General features: G+C 55.0%; 1 protein-coding gene across 2 annotated transcripts; it reads left to right on the forward strand.

Annotated features, from left to right (window-relative positions):
- The first annotated feature begins 45 nt into the window (after positions 1 to 45).
- On the forward strand, positions 46 to 5,911 carry FBXO2 (F-box protein 2). Of its 2 annotated transcripts, none has more exons than XM_045776880.2 (6): positions 46 to 508; positions 3,561 to 3,923; positions 4,334 to 4,463; positions 4,535 to 4,630; positions 5,083 to 5,221; positions 5,447 to 5,911. In XM_045776880.2, exons 1-6 carry the CDS (start codon positions 487 to 489, stop codon positions 5,579 to 5,581), a joined length of 885 nt encoding a protein of 294 aa, XP_045632836.2. In that variant the 5' UTR covers positions 46 to 486; the 3' UTR covers positions 5,582 to 5,911. The 2 variants fall into 2 exon arrangements, with proteins under 2 accessions (XP_045632836.2, XP_087714389.1); XM_087858263.1 differs by lacking the exon at positions 46 to 508 and adding an exon at positions 2,225 to 2,829.
- Positions 5,912 to 20,187: the final 14,276 nt, after the last annotated feature.

Here is a 20,187-nt window from a genome sequence, read left to right on the forward strand (position 1 = left end):
CCCTCCCCGCGCCGCTGCCCCCCACGAGACGCAGGAAAATTACCTGGGGGCGGGGGCGCCGGGAGGAGCCTCGGCCCCCCTCCCTCCTCCTGGGCTGCGCGCCCCGCACCCTCTGCCTGACCCAGACTCGCTGCCCTCTCGCCTCCTCCTCCCAGCAGCCACCCCTGGAGGGAGCTGGAAGACGCCCCAAATCGGATCCCCCCCCTCCATTAATAAACCCGACTCCCGACCTTTCCCTGCCTCCTGGGTCCGGCGAGGAACCGGTAGCCTCAGGCCTGGGGCCGACCGCTCCAGACTGCGGGGCGTCCCGGCACCGGGCCAAAGGCGGGGCGGGGGCGGAGGCGAGGGCCTTTAAGAGGCGCGGCCAGCCGGGCCCCGACCTAGACGCGGGCAGCGCCTGGACTCGCAGTCGCCGCGGGACTCGGGCAGCCCCGCAGCCCCGCAGCGCTCCGGCTCCTCCTCCTCTCAAGACCGCCCTCCGCAGCGATGGACGGAGACGGTGAACCAGGTAGCCGCCGCCACCCGGATCCACTCGCTCAGCCCGGGAGGGGAGACCGGGGCAGGCGCAGGCGGGCGACTGCTACAGAGAGGGGACATCAGAGAGCGAGGGGGTCCCCGACACCCAGCGCGGCAAACTTTCACCCAAGCAAAGCGCTTGCGACAGTCTTAAAAGAGCACAGCCCTCTGGCTGGCTGGAGGCCTCCAGAGGTGACAGGCTCCTGGGTCCTATTTACCAGGGAAATAGCCTAGGAGTGATTCCACGTTTCCGCTCTCAGCTTCCTGAGGGTCTGTTGGGTCCGGGTCTGGGACTCATCTGGGATGCAGGAGGCTCCATGCCTTTTTCTTCCATCAACTTCTTTCATTTGCCAGCCCTGGCCCTTGAGCTGCCTGGATTCCCATGGATTTCTTGGGGCTGCCGTCCTCTCCCCACCCCACCCCAGTCTTCCTCCTGGGCTCCCTTGGCCGGAGGGGCTGCTCTTCAACTGGGTGGCCACTTGCCCAGTGGGGATCAGGCCAGCTGTGACAGAGAGTTGGGGCACAGCTCTCGCCTATGCTCAGGCCCTCTGAGACTGCCCAGTCATCTTGTCTGGAATCAGAGACCCCCCCCCCCCATCCCTTGAACTCCCTACTGAGCCAATAGGGGTTGCCTGCTGAGTCAGGGTGGGAACAAGACCTGACTGTAGATCCCTCCACTCCTGCCCCAGCGGGCCCATCCGAGAGAGCGGGCCTTGCTTGGAGCAGGCCCCGGGAAACACTGATGCATGCTCAGGTGGCCAAGCCCCTCTCCTCTAGCCCTGAAAGTCCCAGCCAAGAGTTCAGCCCCGGCTCCCAATCCGTTACCCCCTTGCCACACCCTCCATAGGGCCCCAGAATGGGCTGCTGCGTTTTCCCAGGGCTCAGCTACTCCCTGGACTCCAGGGCCCAATGCAGGTGAGTGAGTCAGCCCGGGAGGCAGCTTCCAGGGGCCAGATAACTTTCCGAAGGCAACAATGTGGGGAGTTGTGTGTGCTGGAAAGGGGTTGGGGGGGCTGTAATCAGATCTGGGGCCTGGAGTGCCAGGCCTGAGGCCAGGAGAGGGGACCGGGCAAGGTGCACCTTTCGGGGGAGCATCAGGTGTCCACCAGGGCCAGGGCAGGGCAGGGGGAGGGTTGGAGAGGTGAGGACACTGGGCCCAGCTCCCCAGAGAGCTGCGGGCAGCAGGACAAGCCAGTGATGTGGCTTCGGGGCCTGGCATTTTCCTCTCTGCACGCCCGTTGTTCCTGGGCAAAGCTAATAAACCTCTCTGGGCCTCGGTTTCTTCTCTGCAAAAGAGAAAGGGTTAAACCGCACATCATAAAGATGTGGCCAAAAAAAAAAAAACCAAAAAAAAAACCAAACAAAACAAAACCAAAAACAACTATTAATGAAGGAAAGTGTTATGCTCAATGATTCACTAAGTAAGATTTATGAGGACTGACTGTGCTCTGAGCTCTGAAGAAGAGGTAAACCCTGATTCAGCTCGAGGGTCTGACTGTGGGAGGGGGAGAAAATGCTGCACGTGGGGAGGGAGGGAAGCACTGGCAGACTGGGGTCCTGGCAACACCCAGACTTGGGCCTAGGCCCTGCCTCTTCCCTCCCCCACTGCTCAGCCTGTTTCTACCACCACCTGGGCTTTCCAGGCTCTAGCCCTTAGGATCCCCCCTATCCTAGGTCTGAGAGCACTGCCTCCCCCCATCACCCAGAGTGGCCCCATCGCCTCGCCACTGTGTCTTCCTCCTCCAGAGACACTGTGCACTCAGTATCTGCTTACTCAAGGTTTTGATGGCCCAGCTGAGGCCGGCTGGGTTCCAGGAGACAGTCCAGTCTGCAGCTCCTGACATCTCTCCCCCTCCATACGATTTAGAGTGCCCTGGCCCCTTCCTCAGGGAATGGGAGCATCAGCGCTGTTTGAATGGGCTGGCCCAAGCATTACTTAGATTTCATAGATGAGGAAACAGAGGGCTGGGGATAGGAAAAGAAGGGAGTGAAAGGACCTTCATTTCTCCAGCATTTACTACCTCTCCCTGTTCCATATACCTGCTCTCTTTTAACGAGCCCCCACATCACACAGCCGTGGCTGACAGGGGGTTCCAATCCCTGTGCTCCCTTCCCTTCAGCCTCAGATCCCCACGGCCCTGCCCTCACACTAGGGCTGTAACCTCTGGAGAGTCAAAATCAAACTCATAATGGTGCCTCCAAAGTCAACACATTATTTTATCGAGGGCATGGTGGTTCATGGTGGCTCTGGAGCTGGACTGCCTGGGTTCAAGTCCAGGCTCCGACCTCTCATTTGCTGTGTGATCCTGGGAGGTTTCACCGCTCTATGCCTCAGCTTCCTCATTAATGAAATCTCAAAGGCAGGAGGAACAACCTCGAAGAGATGCCATAAGGATTTAGAGTAAAGAAACCACTTAGAACAATGTCTAGCTCTTGCTAAATGCCCAGTAAACATTAGCTGCTGACAGTGTGCCAGGGAGGGTTCCAGATGCCAGGCACTGGGATGAAGCAGTGAGTGTCCCAGACCCAGTTCCTGCCCTCTCGCACTCGGTCTGGTCCTGAGAGAGGTGTTTACAAGCCAACATATGCTAGGACAAGAGCTAAGAAGGACAGGAACTCCACAGTGGGAAGATGTGGTGGTGGGAAGTCCTGGAGCACTCCCCGGAGGAGGTGAGGGGAGCAGGGATCTCAGGGGGGTGGTGGTAAGGCTAAAGGAGTTGATGTGAGATACATGGAGTCAAGTTTGTGCAACAGATGGATGCCCTTATAGGAATATTCTCAGTTGCAGTTGTCTTCTCAGGTTTACTGGCCCTGCAGGGACAACTGAGGCCTCTGAGGCCACTCTTGGGACTGGGGACTGGTCTGTGGCCCCCCGCCCCGTGGGCCTCGTCTACTGGGTAGCAGTCTCTGGGCGCAGAAGCATGGGCCTCAGCTGTGGATTGTGCGAGGCTGGGTGGGAGACAGATACCCGACACACGGGGGTTCTCAGGCTGGGGGCGGGGCACAGTCGGAGCAGAGTCACAGCCCCCCACCCCCGCCTGCAGAGAGCGTGGGCCAGCCGGAGGAGGTGAGCCCAGAGGGACAGCCGGAGGAGGCAGGCGCGGAGGAGGCGAGCGCCGGGGCGGAGCGGCCCGAGGAGGAGGCGGTGGCCTACCTGGACGAGCTGCCCGAGCCGCTGCTCTTGCGCGTGCTGGCCGAGCTGCCGGCCGCCCAGCTGGTGCAGGCCTGCCGCCTGGTGTGCCTGCGCTGGAAGGAGCTGGTGGACGGCGCCCCTCTCTGGCTGCTTAAGTGCCAGCAGGAGGGGCTGGTGCCCGAGGGCGGCGCCGAGGACGAGCGCGACCACTGGCAGCAGTTCTACTTCCTGAGCAAGCGGCGGCGCAACCTGCTGCGCAATCCGTGCGGGGAAGGTGAGCGGCTCGGCGGCCTCAACGTCCCCTTCTGCAAAATGGGCCGGAACAACGCTAGCCCGCCTGGAGGGCGAAGTGAGCCGAAGCCCTGGCGCGGCCCCAACAAATACTATACGTATGGTTGCCTCCCTGGCCGCCTGTTCTCCGGGGGTCCCTTTCCCAGGTCCTTCCACCCTCTGCGAGCTGGGGCAAGACCCGCCCTGTGGAGGAGCCTCCCAGGAGGGAGGGAGAATCTGGGGACGGGTAGGAAGTGCCTCCCTTTCTGCCCGCACCATCACCTGCCCAGCCCACACCGTTCAAGCCCCGCGTTCCCCTGCCCACGCCCCCCCCAACTATAGGAGCAAGAGCCGGCCCTGCCACACCCTTAGCACGGAGTGGGTGACCAGGGTGGGGCTGTCGTGTTCCTACAGAGGACCTGGAGGGCTGGTGCGACGTGGAGCATGGCGGGGACGGCTGGAGGGTGGAGGACCTGCCAGGAGACTGTGGGGTGGAATTCATCCATGATGAGAGCGTCAAGAAGTACTTCGCCTCCTCCTTTGAGTAAGGAGAAGGGGGATGGAGGGCAAAGGGGGGAGAGGGGTCGCCACTCCCTCCTAACTCTGGTTCCCTAGGTGGTGTCGCAAAGCGCAGGTCGTTGACCTGCAGGCTGAGGGCTACTGGGAGGAGCTGCTGGACACCACTCAGCCCGCGATCGTGGCGAAGGACTGGTGAGCGGCCGTGGGGCTGGGCCAGGACTGTGGGGAACGAAAACGGGAAGGCGTGAAGGAGGGAGTGTGTGTGGGGGGCAACTTGGAGACGCTGCCATGTCCCAGGGGCCACTGCCTCCCAACTCTCGTGGTTGTGGTCACGTGGGCCACGGGTTTTCAGGAGAAGGTGGAAATCCACCTCCTCAATGTTGGCAATTAAAAAAACAAAACGTGTCACTCTGGGCTGGCTTTAGCCTCAAAGTTAGGTCTGGCCGGCCTGGGGTGTAGTCCTTGGGTTTGGACCTTGGGCGAGTCCTTTCTCTCTCTGGCCTCAGTTTCCTGATCTGTAAAACGGGGACATTGGTAGTACCGGCCGGCGGGGTTGGGCAGAAATGAGAACTTCTGTAGCAGGCACGGCCCACAGTACCAGCTCAGCAGGGCTCGGCGGGCACTCGCTCCCTCCCTCGGGTCAGGTACTCGGGCCGCAGCGACGCCGGCTGCCTGTACGAGCTCACGGTGAAACTGCTGTCGGAACACGAGGACGTGCTGGCCGAGTTCAGCAGCGGGCAGGTGGCGGTGCCCCCAGACAGCGATGATGAGGGCTGGATCCAGGTGAGCCTGGAGGCTCCGGGGGGCGGGGCCCGGGAACGGGAGGGCGGGGCTCATGGAAACCCCGCCCACGGCACGCGGGTCGGGCAGACTTGGCGGAGGGGTGTGGAGGAGGGACCCAGGCTGGGAAATCGAGGGGGGAGGCTAGAGGCGGGAAAGCGCGCCGGGCTGGGGCGGCTGGGGGAGGCACCGGGGCCCTAATCAGACCCTCCTACCTCCACTCCCCAGATCTCCCACACCTTCACCGACTACGGGCCCGGCGTCCGCTTTGTCCGCTTCGAGCACGGGGGTCAGGACTCCGTCTACTGGAAGGGCTGGTTCGGGGCCCGGGTGACCAACAGCAGCGTGTGGGTGGAGCCCTGAGTGACCCCCCTCTCCAACCTCAGCCACCTTGGAGGGGCAGAGGTCTGGGGTACATAGGTCGTAGTCGGTAGCATTCGCACCTTTCCTACCCCCCACCCCTGCCCCCACGTACTCCTCTCCTGCCCCATACTTCAAGCCCAGCCCCACACTGGGAAAGAGGGGTTTTGTTGGCATATATTTGCATCTGGAAAATAAGATGGGTGAGGGTATGGGCCTGGGCTGGGCCCACCGCTGAATCCCCTGCACTTAGCACCGTGCCTGCCACAAAGTGGGCGCCTAATAAATACTATTTGTCCAAGGAAGGAATGAATGAACAAACGGATGAATGAACACCGCTCCCTTTGCATCCTTCTCTGTCTCCTGAGGGCCCCTGGCCCAGCCTGGAAAAATACTTGGTGGGGCTCCAGCTGCTCTGGTTTCCAGAGGCCCTTGGGCCGGTGCAGAGCCAGCCAGGCCTGCGCCGCTGGACAAAGGCTGGGATTGTGAGGGCAAAGAGTGGGGAGCTGGGCCTGGCGCCTGACTGACACCCAAGCTGCCCAGAGGCCAGAACAGGGTGTGTGTGGCGGGAGGGTTGCCCTCCAGGCTTCTCTGGATCCCTTGATCCCCCTCCCGTTCCTTTCTGAGGGCAGGGTCACCGTTGGGGGGGTGGCACTGGCAGCACCTTACCTAGAATCCCAATTCTCCTGGGCCTAGGGATGGATGCCAGTGGCCCAGGTGGGGATGGGGAGGTGGGGAGATGGGGAGGGTGGCTGGGGGAGCAACTTGGTGTTCCTCTTAGTCCATGCGCACTTCATGCCGTCCTCTCGGGTCTGGTGTTGGATTGGACAGGAGTCATTCGCGTCTGGTCTCTGGTCATTTTCCAAGCCCTGCCCAGAGGCTGGCCCCTAGCACTGGTTTGAGCGGAAGGGGCAAAGGTGTGGTGCTGGGCACTCTTTTTGGCCTTCCCAGCAGCTCTCACACCCAGCCCTTCCCCAGGACGCTCAGCTGCTGGTCCTGGGGGTGACTGAGGGTCTCCACGCAGCTGCTCTCCTCTTGGAAATGGTGACGGATAAAACCTCAGTGGCCCTCCAGCTTTCCTTTGATTTTGAGCCTTGCTGCCACCTGCTGGTCAGATGGGATTGCACGGTTCAAGCTGGGCCCGCCTGTACTTGTTCACGGGTTCATTCATTCACTCACGATTCCTGAAGCCGTAACCCTGGAGCCAGGCTCTGTGTAGGGCCTTGAGGTTCCACGGGTGAGGAAGACACTCCTTGTCCCAGGAAGATGGGGCCCCCTGGGAAGAGATACCCAGTGTCCTGGAGGGCTCCAGCTGGAGTCCCAGCTCTGGGGGCATCCTCAGTCTCTCAGAGAACTCCCAGTCTGAAGGTGGAGGCACAGCCCCTGCCTCATGGGCATCCTTAGTCCTTTCTAGGGGATCTCACACAGTCTAGTGGGGAAAGCACCGTCCACACCTACCTGAGATGCCGGTCAGGAGAATCGATGCCTTGATGGGTTTGATGAAAGCCATGAAGGAAGAGGGCCACCCCCAAGGGCTTCCAGGTTTACACGAAAGAGTAATAGGCAAGGTAGTGCTTTGGGGCGATGGACTAGGATGGGCATGTGGGGAGCCCCATGAGGCTGAGTTGGGGGAGGACTGGGACCCCCCGCCCCCCGGGGGGGACTGCAGGAGGAGGCTGGATGGAGACTCAGTGAACATGAGAGGAGGAGTTGCGTCCAGGTGCCTGTGGGGATGCGATATCAGCACTGTGATGTGGGGGCATGGGACGTGCTGCAGGTGGAGGAGCTCCCCCCCCATGGGGCAGTCAGAAGAGAGGACCCTGAGGGGTCTTGGGCTCTGGGCTGGAGAGACAGGATTGGCAGTGTATGTGGCCAGCAGCCAAAGCCAAGGCCATTGGTGAGGGCTGGGCATGAATGTGGAGTGAGGCAGGAGAGGGCACAGAGAAACCTCAGCCTCCGGGGCCACAATGGGGGAGACAGAGCAGCCAGGGAGGTGAGGGATGGGGGAGGGGGAAAGAGGATGCAAGCCCAGGGAGGCCACCTGCAGCCAATGGTCTGTTCTCAGAGGAGACCAGATCCTCTGCCCTGAGGCCCCAGAGGAGACCTGGGGGCTCAGATAATGGGGTCCTTCTGACCCGCTGTCCCGAGTGCCTGTCACTAGAGGGATAGTTGGATACACTGGTGGTATTCAGCTTGGGAAGGCCAGACAGCTACTCCTGAGTCATCAAAGGGCTGAGACTTCGGGGATAGGTGGGCCAGCAAAGCTCAGTGGGAAGGGGGAGAGGACATTGGGACCCTGACTGTACACATAAGGATACTGAGGAGCCGAGATTTGGCAGATGACACACAGATTCATTGGAGAAGCGAAAGGTTCAGCCTAGGTGCAATGGGCTTCAAAGAGCAGGTGCTTAACCTTTACCTGCTGCCCTCCACCCCCAACGTTCATTATAGGACCGCAGACCGTCAGCTTCCTTCAAGGGAAAACCTACTCCGTCCAGCAGGGGGCGCCTCAGGGACCTCTCTGGACAGTGGGGAGCGCGGATAGCAGACAGGTTAGCCACATGGCTCAATGGCACCTGAACATAGGCTCAGGAGAGAGAGGTGCATGTTCCCGAAGGTCCTTTCTAATCAGTCAGTGCTTTTTGAGCACCTACTATCTGCCAGGAAGGGTAAAACCAGACGAGGATGTTGCGCCCTGGAATAGTCTAGATAGAGAAACATAAATACAAGCAGCTAAATAAATGAGTCAGATAATTACCAACAGGATGGAACACTTAATATACATACCAGGCAACACTCTAGGAACTTTATATATATTGATTCATTAAAATAACCTTATGGAGGGGGAACTATTATTACTTTCATTTTTACAAGTGAGAAAACTGGAGCACAGAGAGGTTAAGCTACTTGCCTGAGGTCACACAGCTAATATGTGTTGGAACTGGAATTCCACTTAGCCACTTAGGCACGTGACTTCTATAGTGAAGTAAACAAACTAGAGAGTGAGGTTGGTCTTTTTGGTCAAAGTGATCAGGGAGGACCTCTTTGAGGAAGGGACATTTGAAGGATGAGGAGAAACCAGCCATGCAGATATCTAGGGGGAAGAACATTGTAGAAGCAGTAAGTGCAAAGGCCCTGAGGTGGGAATGAACTCATTCATAGATCAGAAAGGCTGGAGCTCAGTGAGCAAGTAGGGAAGTGGCTTGACAGAGGTTGGAGATACAGGCAGGCAATCCCGAGAGTTTCCTGAGCACCTGCTGTGTGCTCTGTCTTACAAGGTATAGCATGTTTTAAGGAAAAACCTTTGCTCTATCCAGCAGGACCCGAGAATGGGGAGTTAGACATAAGCAGCTTATAGCTGAGGTGATGAAACCAAATTTCCCAAGAGTAACAGGATGAACAAGATGCTGATAACAGCAACCATGGGGACGATAACAGGAATCGGTTGGGACTTGGTGGGAGCCAATTCCTGTGCTAAGCACACAGGCTCCTTCAATCTGCTCGGTGGCCCTCTCCGGTAGATACAGATATTCCCATTTTACAGATGAAAGAGCTTAGACTCTGAGATGTTGGGTAACTTGCCCAGGGACATACACAATACATAGGCAGTTGTGGCTTTCCAGTTTCAAAACCAGTTGATCTGGATTTCCAGCTCAAGTCCTAGCCACTTCACTCTGGCATAGGGTCAGAGATGTGCACAAGCTAGGGGACAGAGCTGGGGCAGAAGCTAGGAGCTCTGAGGTGAGGAAGCATGGAAACGGTGGCAATGACCAGGGCTGTGGGGCTCCAGGCCTTCTAGGAATATTATTGATTGCCCCAGGCAGAAGGAGGGACAGCTAAGTGTTTCTGGGACATTTTGGTTATGGGGCTGGGGAAGATAAAATGAATTTTCTTTTAGATTTCTTGGTGGAGCCCTCTATTTAGCATTTTTGCAATGGAAAAAAGTTATCCTTTCGCTTCTGATTTATTTTCTTTGTAAATCTGGATTTTTGTAGCCATGGTATGTTATTCAGTAGTGGTTGTATAAGGAGGGAAGAAGGACCAGTTCCTCAAATGACCACTAGGTATCAGCATTGTCAAGGGAGTTCCCAGGCTGGGCTCCTCTTGCCATGTTCTCTGCAGAGGAAGGGGGCATCAGCAGGGGGAATTTGAATTCGAAGCCTGATTTCTTGTCTGGGGCTCAGTCTGGGCCTGAGGGGCTGGGCTTCCTGCCTGCTTTGGGGCTGCTCTAACACCAGAGGCTCCTGAGAAATACTTAGGATGCTAGGTCCTCTGAGGTTAGAGTCCTATAAGACTAGGAAGGATTTGTGGTCTCTGGGAATCCAGCCTTTAATAGGTCTGGGGGCCTAGACATCACCCCCCGCCCCCAACCACCCCTGCTATTTCGTCCGCATCTTGGCAGAGCCCTGGGCCTTCCTCTTGGCCCCTCGCCTACGGTGAACACAGAACACCCAGGCAGATCCAGTCCTGATCTCCTGGTGAGTAATGACTTCGCTATTTTTTCCCCCGTAAATTAAACCTCATCTTGTGTTGACTCTGCTGAACAAGGAGAATAATGAAGAAGATTAAGATGAGATGGTATTCATTCTCCTCCAACAAAAGCCAATTAATTGTCAGCAGGATTACCGCCCTGAGCCAGGAGCCCCCACCAACTCAGCAGACAGGGTGGGCAGGGCTGGGGGCTGTCTCCTAGTGCTCCAGCAGGGGTCTGCTGGTGATGCAGCAGGAAAACTTTCAGTTAGATGTAAGGAAGAACTGCCTGGATGAGAGAAGGGGCTGAAGCCCAGGAGGGGGTTGTGAAGGGTATGGAATCACCCAGCCAGATGAGGTTTGTAGGACAAGGAGGGAGGCTCCCTGGGAGCATCTGGATCCCTGCACGTACAAGGCATTTGCTCCCTGAGGCCCTGACTCCTCACCCGTCTCCATCGAAGGCCACCTGACACCCTTCCTTGGCATTTCCTCCCTTAGGGTATTGCTCTGTGACCTGTCTCAGCCTCATGGGCTCTATTCTGGGGTTGCCTTTGGTAAATGAACTTACAAAAGCGGTCTCCAGCTTCCTCCCCATCCTGCTTGCCCTCCTCCTTTCCTATCCTCGGAATCGGGGTTAAGAGCATGGATTTGGGGGCACCTGGGTGGCACAGCGGTTAAGCGTCTGCCTTCGGCTCAGGGCGTGATCCCGGCGTTGTGGGATCGAGCCCCACGTCAGGCTCCTCTGCTATGAGCCTGCTTCTTCCTCTCCCACTCCCCCTGCTTGTGTTCCCTCTCTCGCTGGCTGTCTCTCTCTCTGTCTAATAAATACATAAAATCTTTAGAAAAACAAAAAAAATAAAAAATAAATAAAACCCTGTTATCTCAATTAAAAAAAAAAAAGAGCATGGATTTGGAGATAGAAACACTTGGGTTTCACCTGGCTTTGCCCCTTGTCCTCAGCTGCAAAATTGGACCTGCAACCCCACCTGTCAATCTGTTTTGAGGCTCTGTGGAGCTTAAGCACCCAAGCTTCCAGGCCAGTTCCTGGTACCTGCTGGGTTCTTTGTATAAGACAGGGGGCCAAGTGGGTCAGGCAGACTGCTGCACCGCTGGGACCATTGTGGAGAGGCGGGGAGGGGCGTAGGTGAGGAGACTAACATATGTCAATCTCCTACCCCCTCTACATTATCTCACAGACTCCCCATAGCAGTCCCCGGGAGGAGGCTTCACTTGTCACCCCAATTTATGGAAGAGAAGTCTGAGGTGCCGAGAGGTGGGTCTAGTGGTCAAGGTCACAAACTGTAACCTACAGAGCTGGCTGGGATGGGCCTGGATCCGAGGGGCCCTTGGGCTTGTGCCCCTTCCCAACTCCACATTGCTTCAATGCACTTGAAAGGCATTCAACCCACACTTGCTGAATGAATGAAACATTCCTCACTTGCCATTTCTGGCCCAGTAGGTCCCCGTTTCAGACTCTCTCGCGTCTTGGTAGCTCCCAGAAGTAATGGATTGCGCGTGATTGCAAAATTCTTCTTGGTAATTGTTGGCAACTCACCCGTCTTGCTACTACTATTAAGAAAAATCCACCGTTCCATCCAGATCTCAGACCTTGCTTCGTTTACTGGGATTGATAAGGTTCTGTTATTTTCTGAGCATGGCAAAAGCATCCCCAAAGTCTGCATTTTCTAGTTCACGGTCTTGCACACCTACCAAGTGTTCACTATGTGCTAGGCATCGGTGCGTGGCTTTTTAATCCTTCCAGCACACCTAGGCACTGTTTTCCTTCCCATGTGAGAGACTGTGGCTCTCACAGAGGACCAGAGAAGGCTGGCTTGCTGGAGGCCACACAGCTGGCATCCACTCCAGGGAGGGAGTCCTGTCCACACCAAACGGCTCTCCCACGTGATAATGACTTTGGTGGCAGATTCCGGTCATGTACAGGGTGGGATTGGTGAAGGGCACGGGTCTCAGGGTCCAGTGAACCCCTGAAGACCTTGTCTGCTGGGAGCCACCGACTGAAGGGGGTGATACCTAGATCGCCAGTTCTGACCCTCCCTGCTGTGTGACCTTGGCCAAGTCACTTAACCAGTCAGCGCCTTAGCTTTCTGGTCTATGAAACAGGGCTGATCATAGTACCTTCGTCATTGGGTTGTTACGAGGATCGAATGAATGAATATTTGTAAAGCACAAAGTAATATTTGTAAAGATCAGGGCCTACACATAGCGAGTACTATATGTGAGTTTGTTAAAAAAGTAAAATGAACAAATCTGGCAGCTTATAGTCCAATAGTAAAAGGGCGATGAGGAAAAGTCCCACTGTATTTTGGGAACCCAGAGAAGAGATGTCTAACTTGGACCTTAATCAGGGAGGGCTTCCTGGAGGAAGCAGTGAGTGGACTCTCAACCTGAGGAGTAATAGGAAGGTAAATCACTTCCCTAACCAGCTCTTAGGTTCCTGTCTCATCAGTTGGAGCTGTGGTGGTAACCGGTCATTTCCTGGGGCTTATTGTTATAATTCACCAATGTGCTAAGCAGCACAGTGTGGTCTGGATTTGAGCAGAAATCTGTGTCCTTAGGGACCTGCGATTGAGGGTGGTGGGCCAAGAGGGTTCTGAATCTTCTCTTAAGACCCTGGGCAGGTGCAGAGAAATCTCTTGTTGTACAGGATGTAGCAAGGCCCTCATGGCCTGCATAAAGACAAAGATGTCTTTGGGAAAAAAAAAAAAAAGGAAAAAAAAAAAAAGGAAAGGAGAAGCAGGCAGGGAAATGATTTTCTCAGCTGGCGTTTCTCAGGGAATTAAATCTTGTTTTTCGTCACCACTGAGTGGAATAATACAATATATTAAAGCAGAAGCCCCCCTCCTATTTATTGCTGTGACTTTGACCTAACAGTCTTGGGCTGCATTTGGAATCAGATGGTCCCGGGGAGGGAGAGGGGAGGGAGGCATTGGCCCCCTGGATCAATTATTCTGCTCTCCGACACCGGAAAAATGAATTATTCCCCCCAAAGCAGGCTCCTCATCCGATGAATTCTGCACTGCAGAGCTGGTGGAGTTATACCAAATTGAATTTGGTCTTTGAGAGACATTTAAAACCAGGTGGAGTATGCATGTTGGTGGGGAGTGTCTGACGACCTCGGGAGCCTCTCTTGCCTGGCTGGGGAAGTCCGCTGCTCACAGTCCTCTGGGGTGGGGGTCAGAGGCAGCCTTCCCACCTGCCCAAGGGGCCACCTGCATTCTGCAGGGGTGAGACATTTTGTTCCCAGCCCGAGGCTCAGAGATGTGAGGTCGCTTGCCTAATGCCACACAGTGAAGTAATAACTATGGCAGCCTGTTATTTTTTGTCCCTCCCTCTCTGGGCCGAGCTGAAAATGGCCTCAGATCCCTTCCCCTGCCCGCCCCCACCCCCCACCAAACTTCATGCGGAATAAGTTGGGATTGAGAGCTTTTCACTCTGAGGTACTGGTTCTGCCCATGCATAGCTGTGTGACCTGCGACGAGTAGCTCAATCTCTCTGGGCATCAGTTTCCCCATCCAAAAAATAGGTTTACTAAAATCCTTGTACTGGCCGCCACTCCATCAGCTGCAAATGACAGAAACACAATTCGAAGTGGTTTAATGAAAAAGCAAATTTGGGGCTCACGTAACAGAAAAGCCCAGTGTAGGTTTCTCTCAGGTTTAGCTGGATCCAGAGGCTCCAATGGCATCTTCAGAATTTGGGTTTTTTCTTTGTCTCTCGGCTCCGTGCGGCTTCATCCCAGGCAGGCTTACTCCGGAAGGGGCCTGGCACCCCCAGCATTAAGTCCAGTGGGTTCATGCGCCCGTCTCTGAGCCTGTTATGGCCCTCTCATGGGGAAGGCCTGGTGTGGAGTCACCCAGTGGGGACCACAGGCTGAAAGAAGGGGGCAGACGCTGTGGGGCTTGAAGAAGGGGGGCTGGGTGCCAGGATGGGGCCCCGCCCCTCCCAGGCCCCAGGTGAGAATGAGTGGGTGATTGGCACAGCGCTGGGCATAGGGCAAGCATTCAGCCAACCACGGCCCTGCTCCCCCAGCCCACCCCCAGGCCAGATCCCAGCCTTGGCCCTCTGCCTGGCCAGGGGTCCCTAGGGAGGGGGGTTTCCTCATACCACACAGCCCAGGAGCTGCAGAGGTTGCACTTTCACTAATGATGTGGGGAAGAGAGGAAAAAACTAGCCCAAGATGGAGGTATTTTAGCTGAAAAACCCTCCCCCTGGATTTGAGCAGGTTTTTCAGGGCTAATGAGCTGGGGCCAAGGGAGTCGCTGGGGAGGGGCCTGAGGCTGGGGCTCTGCAGGGGCTGGAGGCCTGGCCAGGGAGAGAGGAGTAGGGGCAGAGGGGTCTCTGTGCCCCTGAGCTGAGAGCTGCTCAGCTCACAGTGGCACTGCCAACTCTCCAGGGGTACCTGTGCCCATGCCCCATGGCCGTCTGATCCCCCTCATGCAGGAACTATCTCCAAAGGCCAAGACAATTTCGCCAGGCTTGATTATCTCTAGGCTGTATTGTGAAAGCCCTGAATATCTGTTTCATTTTCCCCAAATATAAAGGCATGTTATAATATTGCGGTTGCCTTTTTATGTTACAAGCCCTGTCTCCCACCCCATGCCAAGAGATTCTGATGAACTCTACTGTATCGATTAGATATGTGCCCCAGGGATCGAGGAAGGAGGAGGAATAGTATGGAGAAGAGGAGCGTCTTGTTTCCTACTCATCATGGAGTGCCGGCACATTTTGTCTTAGGGGTTTTCACTCAAGACACCCCCTATTCTGCACCTTTCCAGGTACAGATGAGGAAACTGAGGCCGTGTTGCAGGAGGGAATGAACACGCCTCTCCTGAGAGTCAGCAACCTCGGTTCTGGGATCAGGTGTGTGTGGAAAGGGAGGTTGCATCCCACACCGTTGTCCTCTGGGTGGAGGAGAACCCAGGCTGAGGAGGGGCATGCAGGCATCGGGAAGGCTCTGGAGCCAGAAAGGAAATGAGGTAAGAAGAGGGAACAGCTGGCAGACACCTGGCTTCTGGGGGTGTGGGGTCTTCGGTTGCCTGATCTGACCGCCTGGCCCCTGCCCACTGGGGACATGGGACCCCAGGAGCCAGAGGAAGAGGTGATGACAACACAGAGCAGCGAACCTGGAGTTGGGTTCTGAGAGGCAGCAGAGTGCCGAGGGTGCAGAGTGACCAGCTCCATCTCTTGCTGGTTCTGTGACCCTGAGGAAGACTCCAGACCTCTCTGATCTTGTTTTCTCCTGTCAAATAGGGAGAAAGATTGGGCCTACCTTGTTAGGTGGTCATGGGAATGAACTTGGATGGTGTATAAAGCACAGTGCCACCCCTGGGACAGTTAGGGATCAAAACAAATATTCTATTTCACGAGGATTATATGGACCTCTAGGACATAAAGGCCAATCCAGGGCTCTGGAAGAGGGGCCAGGGCAAGAGGCCCTATGAAGGACGGGGGGGTGGGGTGGGGGCATCCAAGGCTGCTTCCTGTGGTCCACAGGGGTTTGTGCAAGGGGCAACAGAGGTGGTGTGGGAGATGGGAGCTTATGGACCCGTGGAGGGGTGGGGGCACCTGGGGCAGTGTGGAGGCTAGGTCTGCGGGAGTTCAGAAGTGCTCTGCCTCCAAGAAGGCTTTCCAGAATCCCTTCAGTCTCCTCTGCCTGCCCCCACTTCCCAGCCATCAGCCTGGAGTAGTGGGCGTGTTTGGAGAAAGTGTAGGCAGCACCTGGGTTCATAATGTGTCTCTACTCCTAGTGAGTTGGGTGGACTTGGGCAAGTTATTTACCTCTCAGAATCTCAATAACATTTTTTTTAAATGGACATCATGATGCCTACTCCACAGAGTTAAGTTTGTTCTGTGTAAAGCACTGGGCACACTCCAGGTGCTCATTAAGGACTGGTACTGATCTGTTTTTGATGTGTGCAGGGAGGGGGATCAAGTCCCCTCCAGCACATAGTGGAGTGGTGAGGCCCCCCAGCCAGGTGGCCTTGTTGGGCACAGTTGCCCCTAAAGACTGTGGCTGAGGGGACAGAGTGCAGAGGCTTGGATGAGAAATGCTGGAAAGGACAGTAGAGGAGTTGCCTGGGGAGGTGGTGCTTTAGCCTTGCCAAGCCCAGGTGTGCCCTGCCTTGAAAGCACCGATTGCAGGTGTGTGTGCGTGTGGGGGGGGGCAATACACACACCCATCTGCCTTCTTACGTCTGGCCTGAATTCCCACGGCTTCAGTTCAGGCTCCATGTTTTCCCTGAGAGGGTACTAGCCCTCCTTGTCTTCTGCCAACTGCCCTACCCCCCTGAGTCAGGTGGCCTGGGGCATGAAGACAGGGAGAATGGGACTCCCGAGTCCAGAGTTCAAGTCCACATACTGCTGCTTTTTCCCAGTGGCCTTAGGCAAGTTACTGTACTTCTCTAAACCTCAGCTACCTTCCCTATAAAATAGGATAATAGTACTTACTACATGGAACTGTTGCCGGAACCAATGAGGTGGGTGGTTGAGAAACTGCTTTATGAACTGTTAATGTTCTGCAAATAAGGTTCAGCTGGAAGAATTTTCTCTTATAAAACCCTCCCTTGGAGACACTGTTTTATTGAGATTCTGGGCTGCAGCCTCATGTCTCCCCTGCCCCCCAATTTCTAATGTCTTCAGGAGGATGTTCACCCTGTCTATTGGCCTTGGGGTAGACTGGAGCTCTAGGCCTGATGTGACGCAGAGTGGATTTCTGGAACCACACACTGTGTGCTGGTTCCAGTATTTCAGGGAGAAGCTGGCTTTGTAGAAGGCACAAGTGGCCAGTTGGGGTATAATTGCATGGTCTGCCTGTCCCCTCACTTTCAGACCAACTTCTGATCAAGTGGAACTAGGGTTGAGGGAAGGAGGGGGCACAGGTGATTGCCCCCACTTTAAAGTCCAGCTAGCAAAAGTCCAGGGAAAACCAGAACCCAAAAGGAGGGCAGGGATCAACCAGAATGACACAAACCTCAGACAAATGCTGGAGCCCAGCAGCTGGACTATTGCTTGGCTGAAGCTGGGGATTTTCTGTGTCGATACGGGCTGGAGGTCAGGGTACTCTTCCTTTGGATGCCTCTGCCCCCCTGTCCTCAGTTTAATCACTTTGGGGTATTGGGAGGCAGAACCTTAGGAGGGCATTTGGGCCTTTGTCATCCAGTTCACCAGAAGTGGCTGCCTTGCGGGGTGTGTGTGTGTGTGTGTGTGTGTGTGTGTGTGTGTGTGTGTGTGTATGAGAGAGAGAGAGAGAGACACCCAGAGAGAGAGAGAGAGAGAGAGAGAGAGATTTTCAGAGCTAGCCAACCAGGCTAGGGAGCAGGAGATAATTCATCTGGAACTAAGAGCAAGCAATAGGTGTGGTTCAGCACCACGGACAGCACCCCTGCCACAACCAAAGATGGGCGCATCCAGGAGTGGAAATCCTGAATGGGAGATTCGGCATTCAGGGTAGCACAGGGTCAGCAGGGTAGCACAGCCTAAGGGAAGGAGAGGGGGAAGCACAAGGATTAATGGGCATTCATATAAGCCAGCACCAGTGCTGGACACCTTAATACATTATCCAACTTGGCCTTATCTTCATTCTCATTTTACAGCTGAGAAAACTGAGGCTCAGCAAGGTTAAACAAGTTGTCCCAGGTCACACAGCTAGTTAGTAGTAGAGCATGGACCTCGATTGAAGTTTGTCTGGCTCTGGAATCTCTTACTGTGACTCTGGTCAGACAGCAGAGGCACAGCCTCTGCACACTTGTGGTAAAAATGACCCCAAAGCTGTTGGGCTTATAGCTGAGAGGCTGGGTCTGTATTTATCTGTGTGGCTTTGTGAGTGCCTCTGGATGTGCATGAGGGTGTATTCAGTGGAGTATGACTGTTTACAGGAGGCTGCAACAGTCCCCGGGGGAGCTAGAAGATGAGAGTTGGTGTCATATCTCAGAGACCCTCCCTCCTCTTGGAAGGAGACCTAGAATTCACTGTTGGCTTCTTTTTTTTTTTTTTTTAAAGCACTTAAAGAACAGACCAGAACTGATAGCTAAATTAAACCTGCTGAGAGCGCCTGTTTAATTGAAAATGCCATCTGTAATTTAAATGTCAGAATCGGGATGGTTATTATAGCCGCCTTGAAGACTGGAGCTCATTTCACAGTTTCAAAACAGACCAAGAAAAGCAGCAAATGGACCATGGCCTGCAGTGTCGTGGAGCGATTAATAACTTCTCTGGTCCCGCTGAGCTCCGGCTCCCACCTCAGCCCCCACAGAGGGAGTCTGGCTGGGAGCTAGGAGCTGGGAGCTTGGGACTTGGGCTCCAGGACTCAGCCTCCTGCCTTCCCCATGCCACATCTCTGCTCCAGCCTCCACTCACCTGCAGGGCACACTTTCCAAAGTGTAAGTCTCATCTTGTCCCTCTTCAGGGTCTTCCAGGCATTTCTAGAATGAAATCCCAATTTTTTAGCCCGGCATTCAAGGCACTGCCCACCTCTCCAGCTTCAGCTCCTGCCATGGCCTGCTATAGACATCCTTGGTGCCTCCAGGCCTTTGCACAGGCTGGGTCCTCTGCCTGTAAACCCATTGCTTCTCTTGTCTACCTGGTAAGCACCATTTATCATTCATGACTCAGCCCTAGTGTTGCCACCACTGGGAAGCCTTCCCTGACTGCTCCCTGACTGATGGCAAGGTTAAGGGCTTCCTTCTTGGTCTCCCATGGCCCCTTTGCTCACCTCCATAACTGATTTATCACAGGGCTGTCTTTTCCCCCATTCTCCTTATACTATGAGCCCCTCAAGGACAGAGATGGTGCCTCATTCATCTTGAGGCCTCGTGCCCTGCCCTGAACAATCACAATAGCTAACATTTATTGAGGTCCTACTGTATGTCAAGCACTGCCATCAATCCCATTTTAAAGATGGGAAAATCGAAGCATGGAGAGTAACTTGTTATAGCCAGATGGCTACTAGTGGCAGAGCTGGGATTGGAGACAGTCTGCCTCCAGAGGCCAGGTTCTTAGCCACTATGCTATAGTCCTTCATGCTAGGCCCTCAGTTTAGTGACTGTTTATTCATTGATCAGATAAAGAGCTCACCAGGTGTGTTCCAGTTTCTACTTGGGGATGAGCTGCCATAACAAAACAATTGGGCATAAACTCCAAAGGGATTTAAGCCAGCCCCTTCCTGTGATGACTTTCCTGTTCTTGGATTCAGGTCTTGGCACTTCTTCCTTGCATGAGGGGCCTGCAGGAGGGGGTCACCTGCCCAAGGCCCCCGTGGCTTTAAAGCAGAGGACCTTGTTCCCTCTCCCATCCTTCCATAGGCAACTCTCTGCCTGCCCACACTCTGCCTATGATCCCCCAGTTTGTACTTAATGAAGCAGTGGGGTGCAGTGGGACAACCAGGGCTGGTGTCCCAGTTTTCTCCTTACAGCCACGGGACCATGGCAGGACATTTCCCCTTTCGGATCTCACCATCTTCATCTTTGAAATGGGGTCATAGTAGTATCTGACTCAGAGTGTTGAGGATTGGATGAAAGCATGGAGGTGTACTGTTTAGCAGAGGCACACAGTGAAGGTCATTCATTCGTTCTTTCCTTCTTAGCCCACGTCCAGGGGGAGCAGACTGTGCCTGCTCCGTGTTCCTGGGCCCCCAATCACCAGTTTCAAGACATTTAAACTGCTTAGTGCAAGGAGATTCTCTCAGATCACATGCTTGTTCTGAGACTGGTGTTACACCCATCATGCTCTCAGCATGGCCCCCGTCTCCTGACCCCTTCCGCCCACACCCCATCTTCATGTTCTGTCTGCCCTCTGCCCTGCTCCGTATCCCAACGTTCTCTTCCCTGGGGTTGTCATGCAGCCAACTACTTCCTCAGCCAAGAGAAAAACAGAGAAACTCACTCGTAATTAGATGGGTTTCCGTCTCTCCAGGTCTTCACTTCTTGCATGTTCTTGACTTGTTAGAGGAAATCGTATATCGACATTGGTATTGATTTGCATAATTCAGTTATAATTAGGAGAAAGATTTGCCAGAGTGGCAGGCAGCGGGGCTGGTGCTTCTGTATCCACTGACCTTGGGGAAAACTCGGAACTGGGCCTTTTACCCTCACCAAGTTCGTGGCTCCCATTCTCTGCAGAGC

Source organism: Ursus americanus, chromosome 33 (assembly GCF_024610735.1).
Source record: "Ursus americanus isolate L20-20 chromosome 33, mUrsAme1.1.p, whole genome shotgun sequence".
Taxonomy (NCBI): Eukaryota; Metazoa; Chordata; class Mammalia; order Carnivora; family Ursidae; genus Ursus; species Ursus americanus.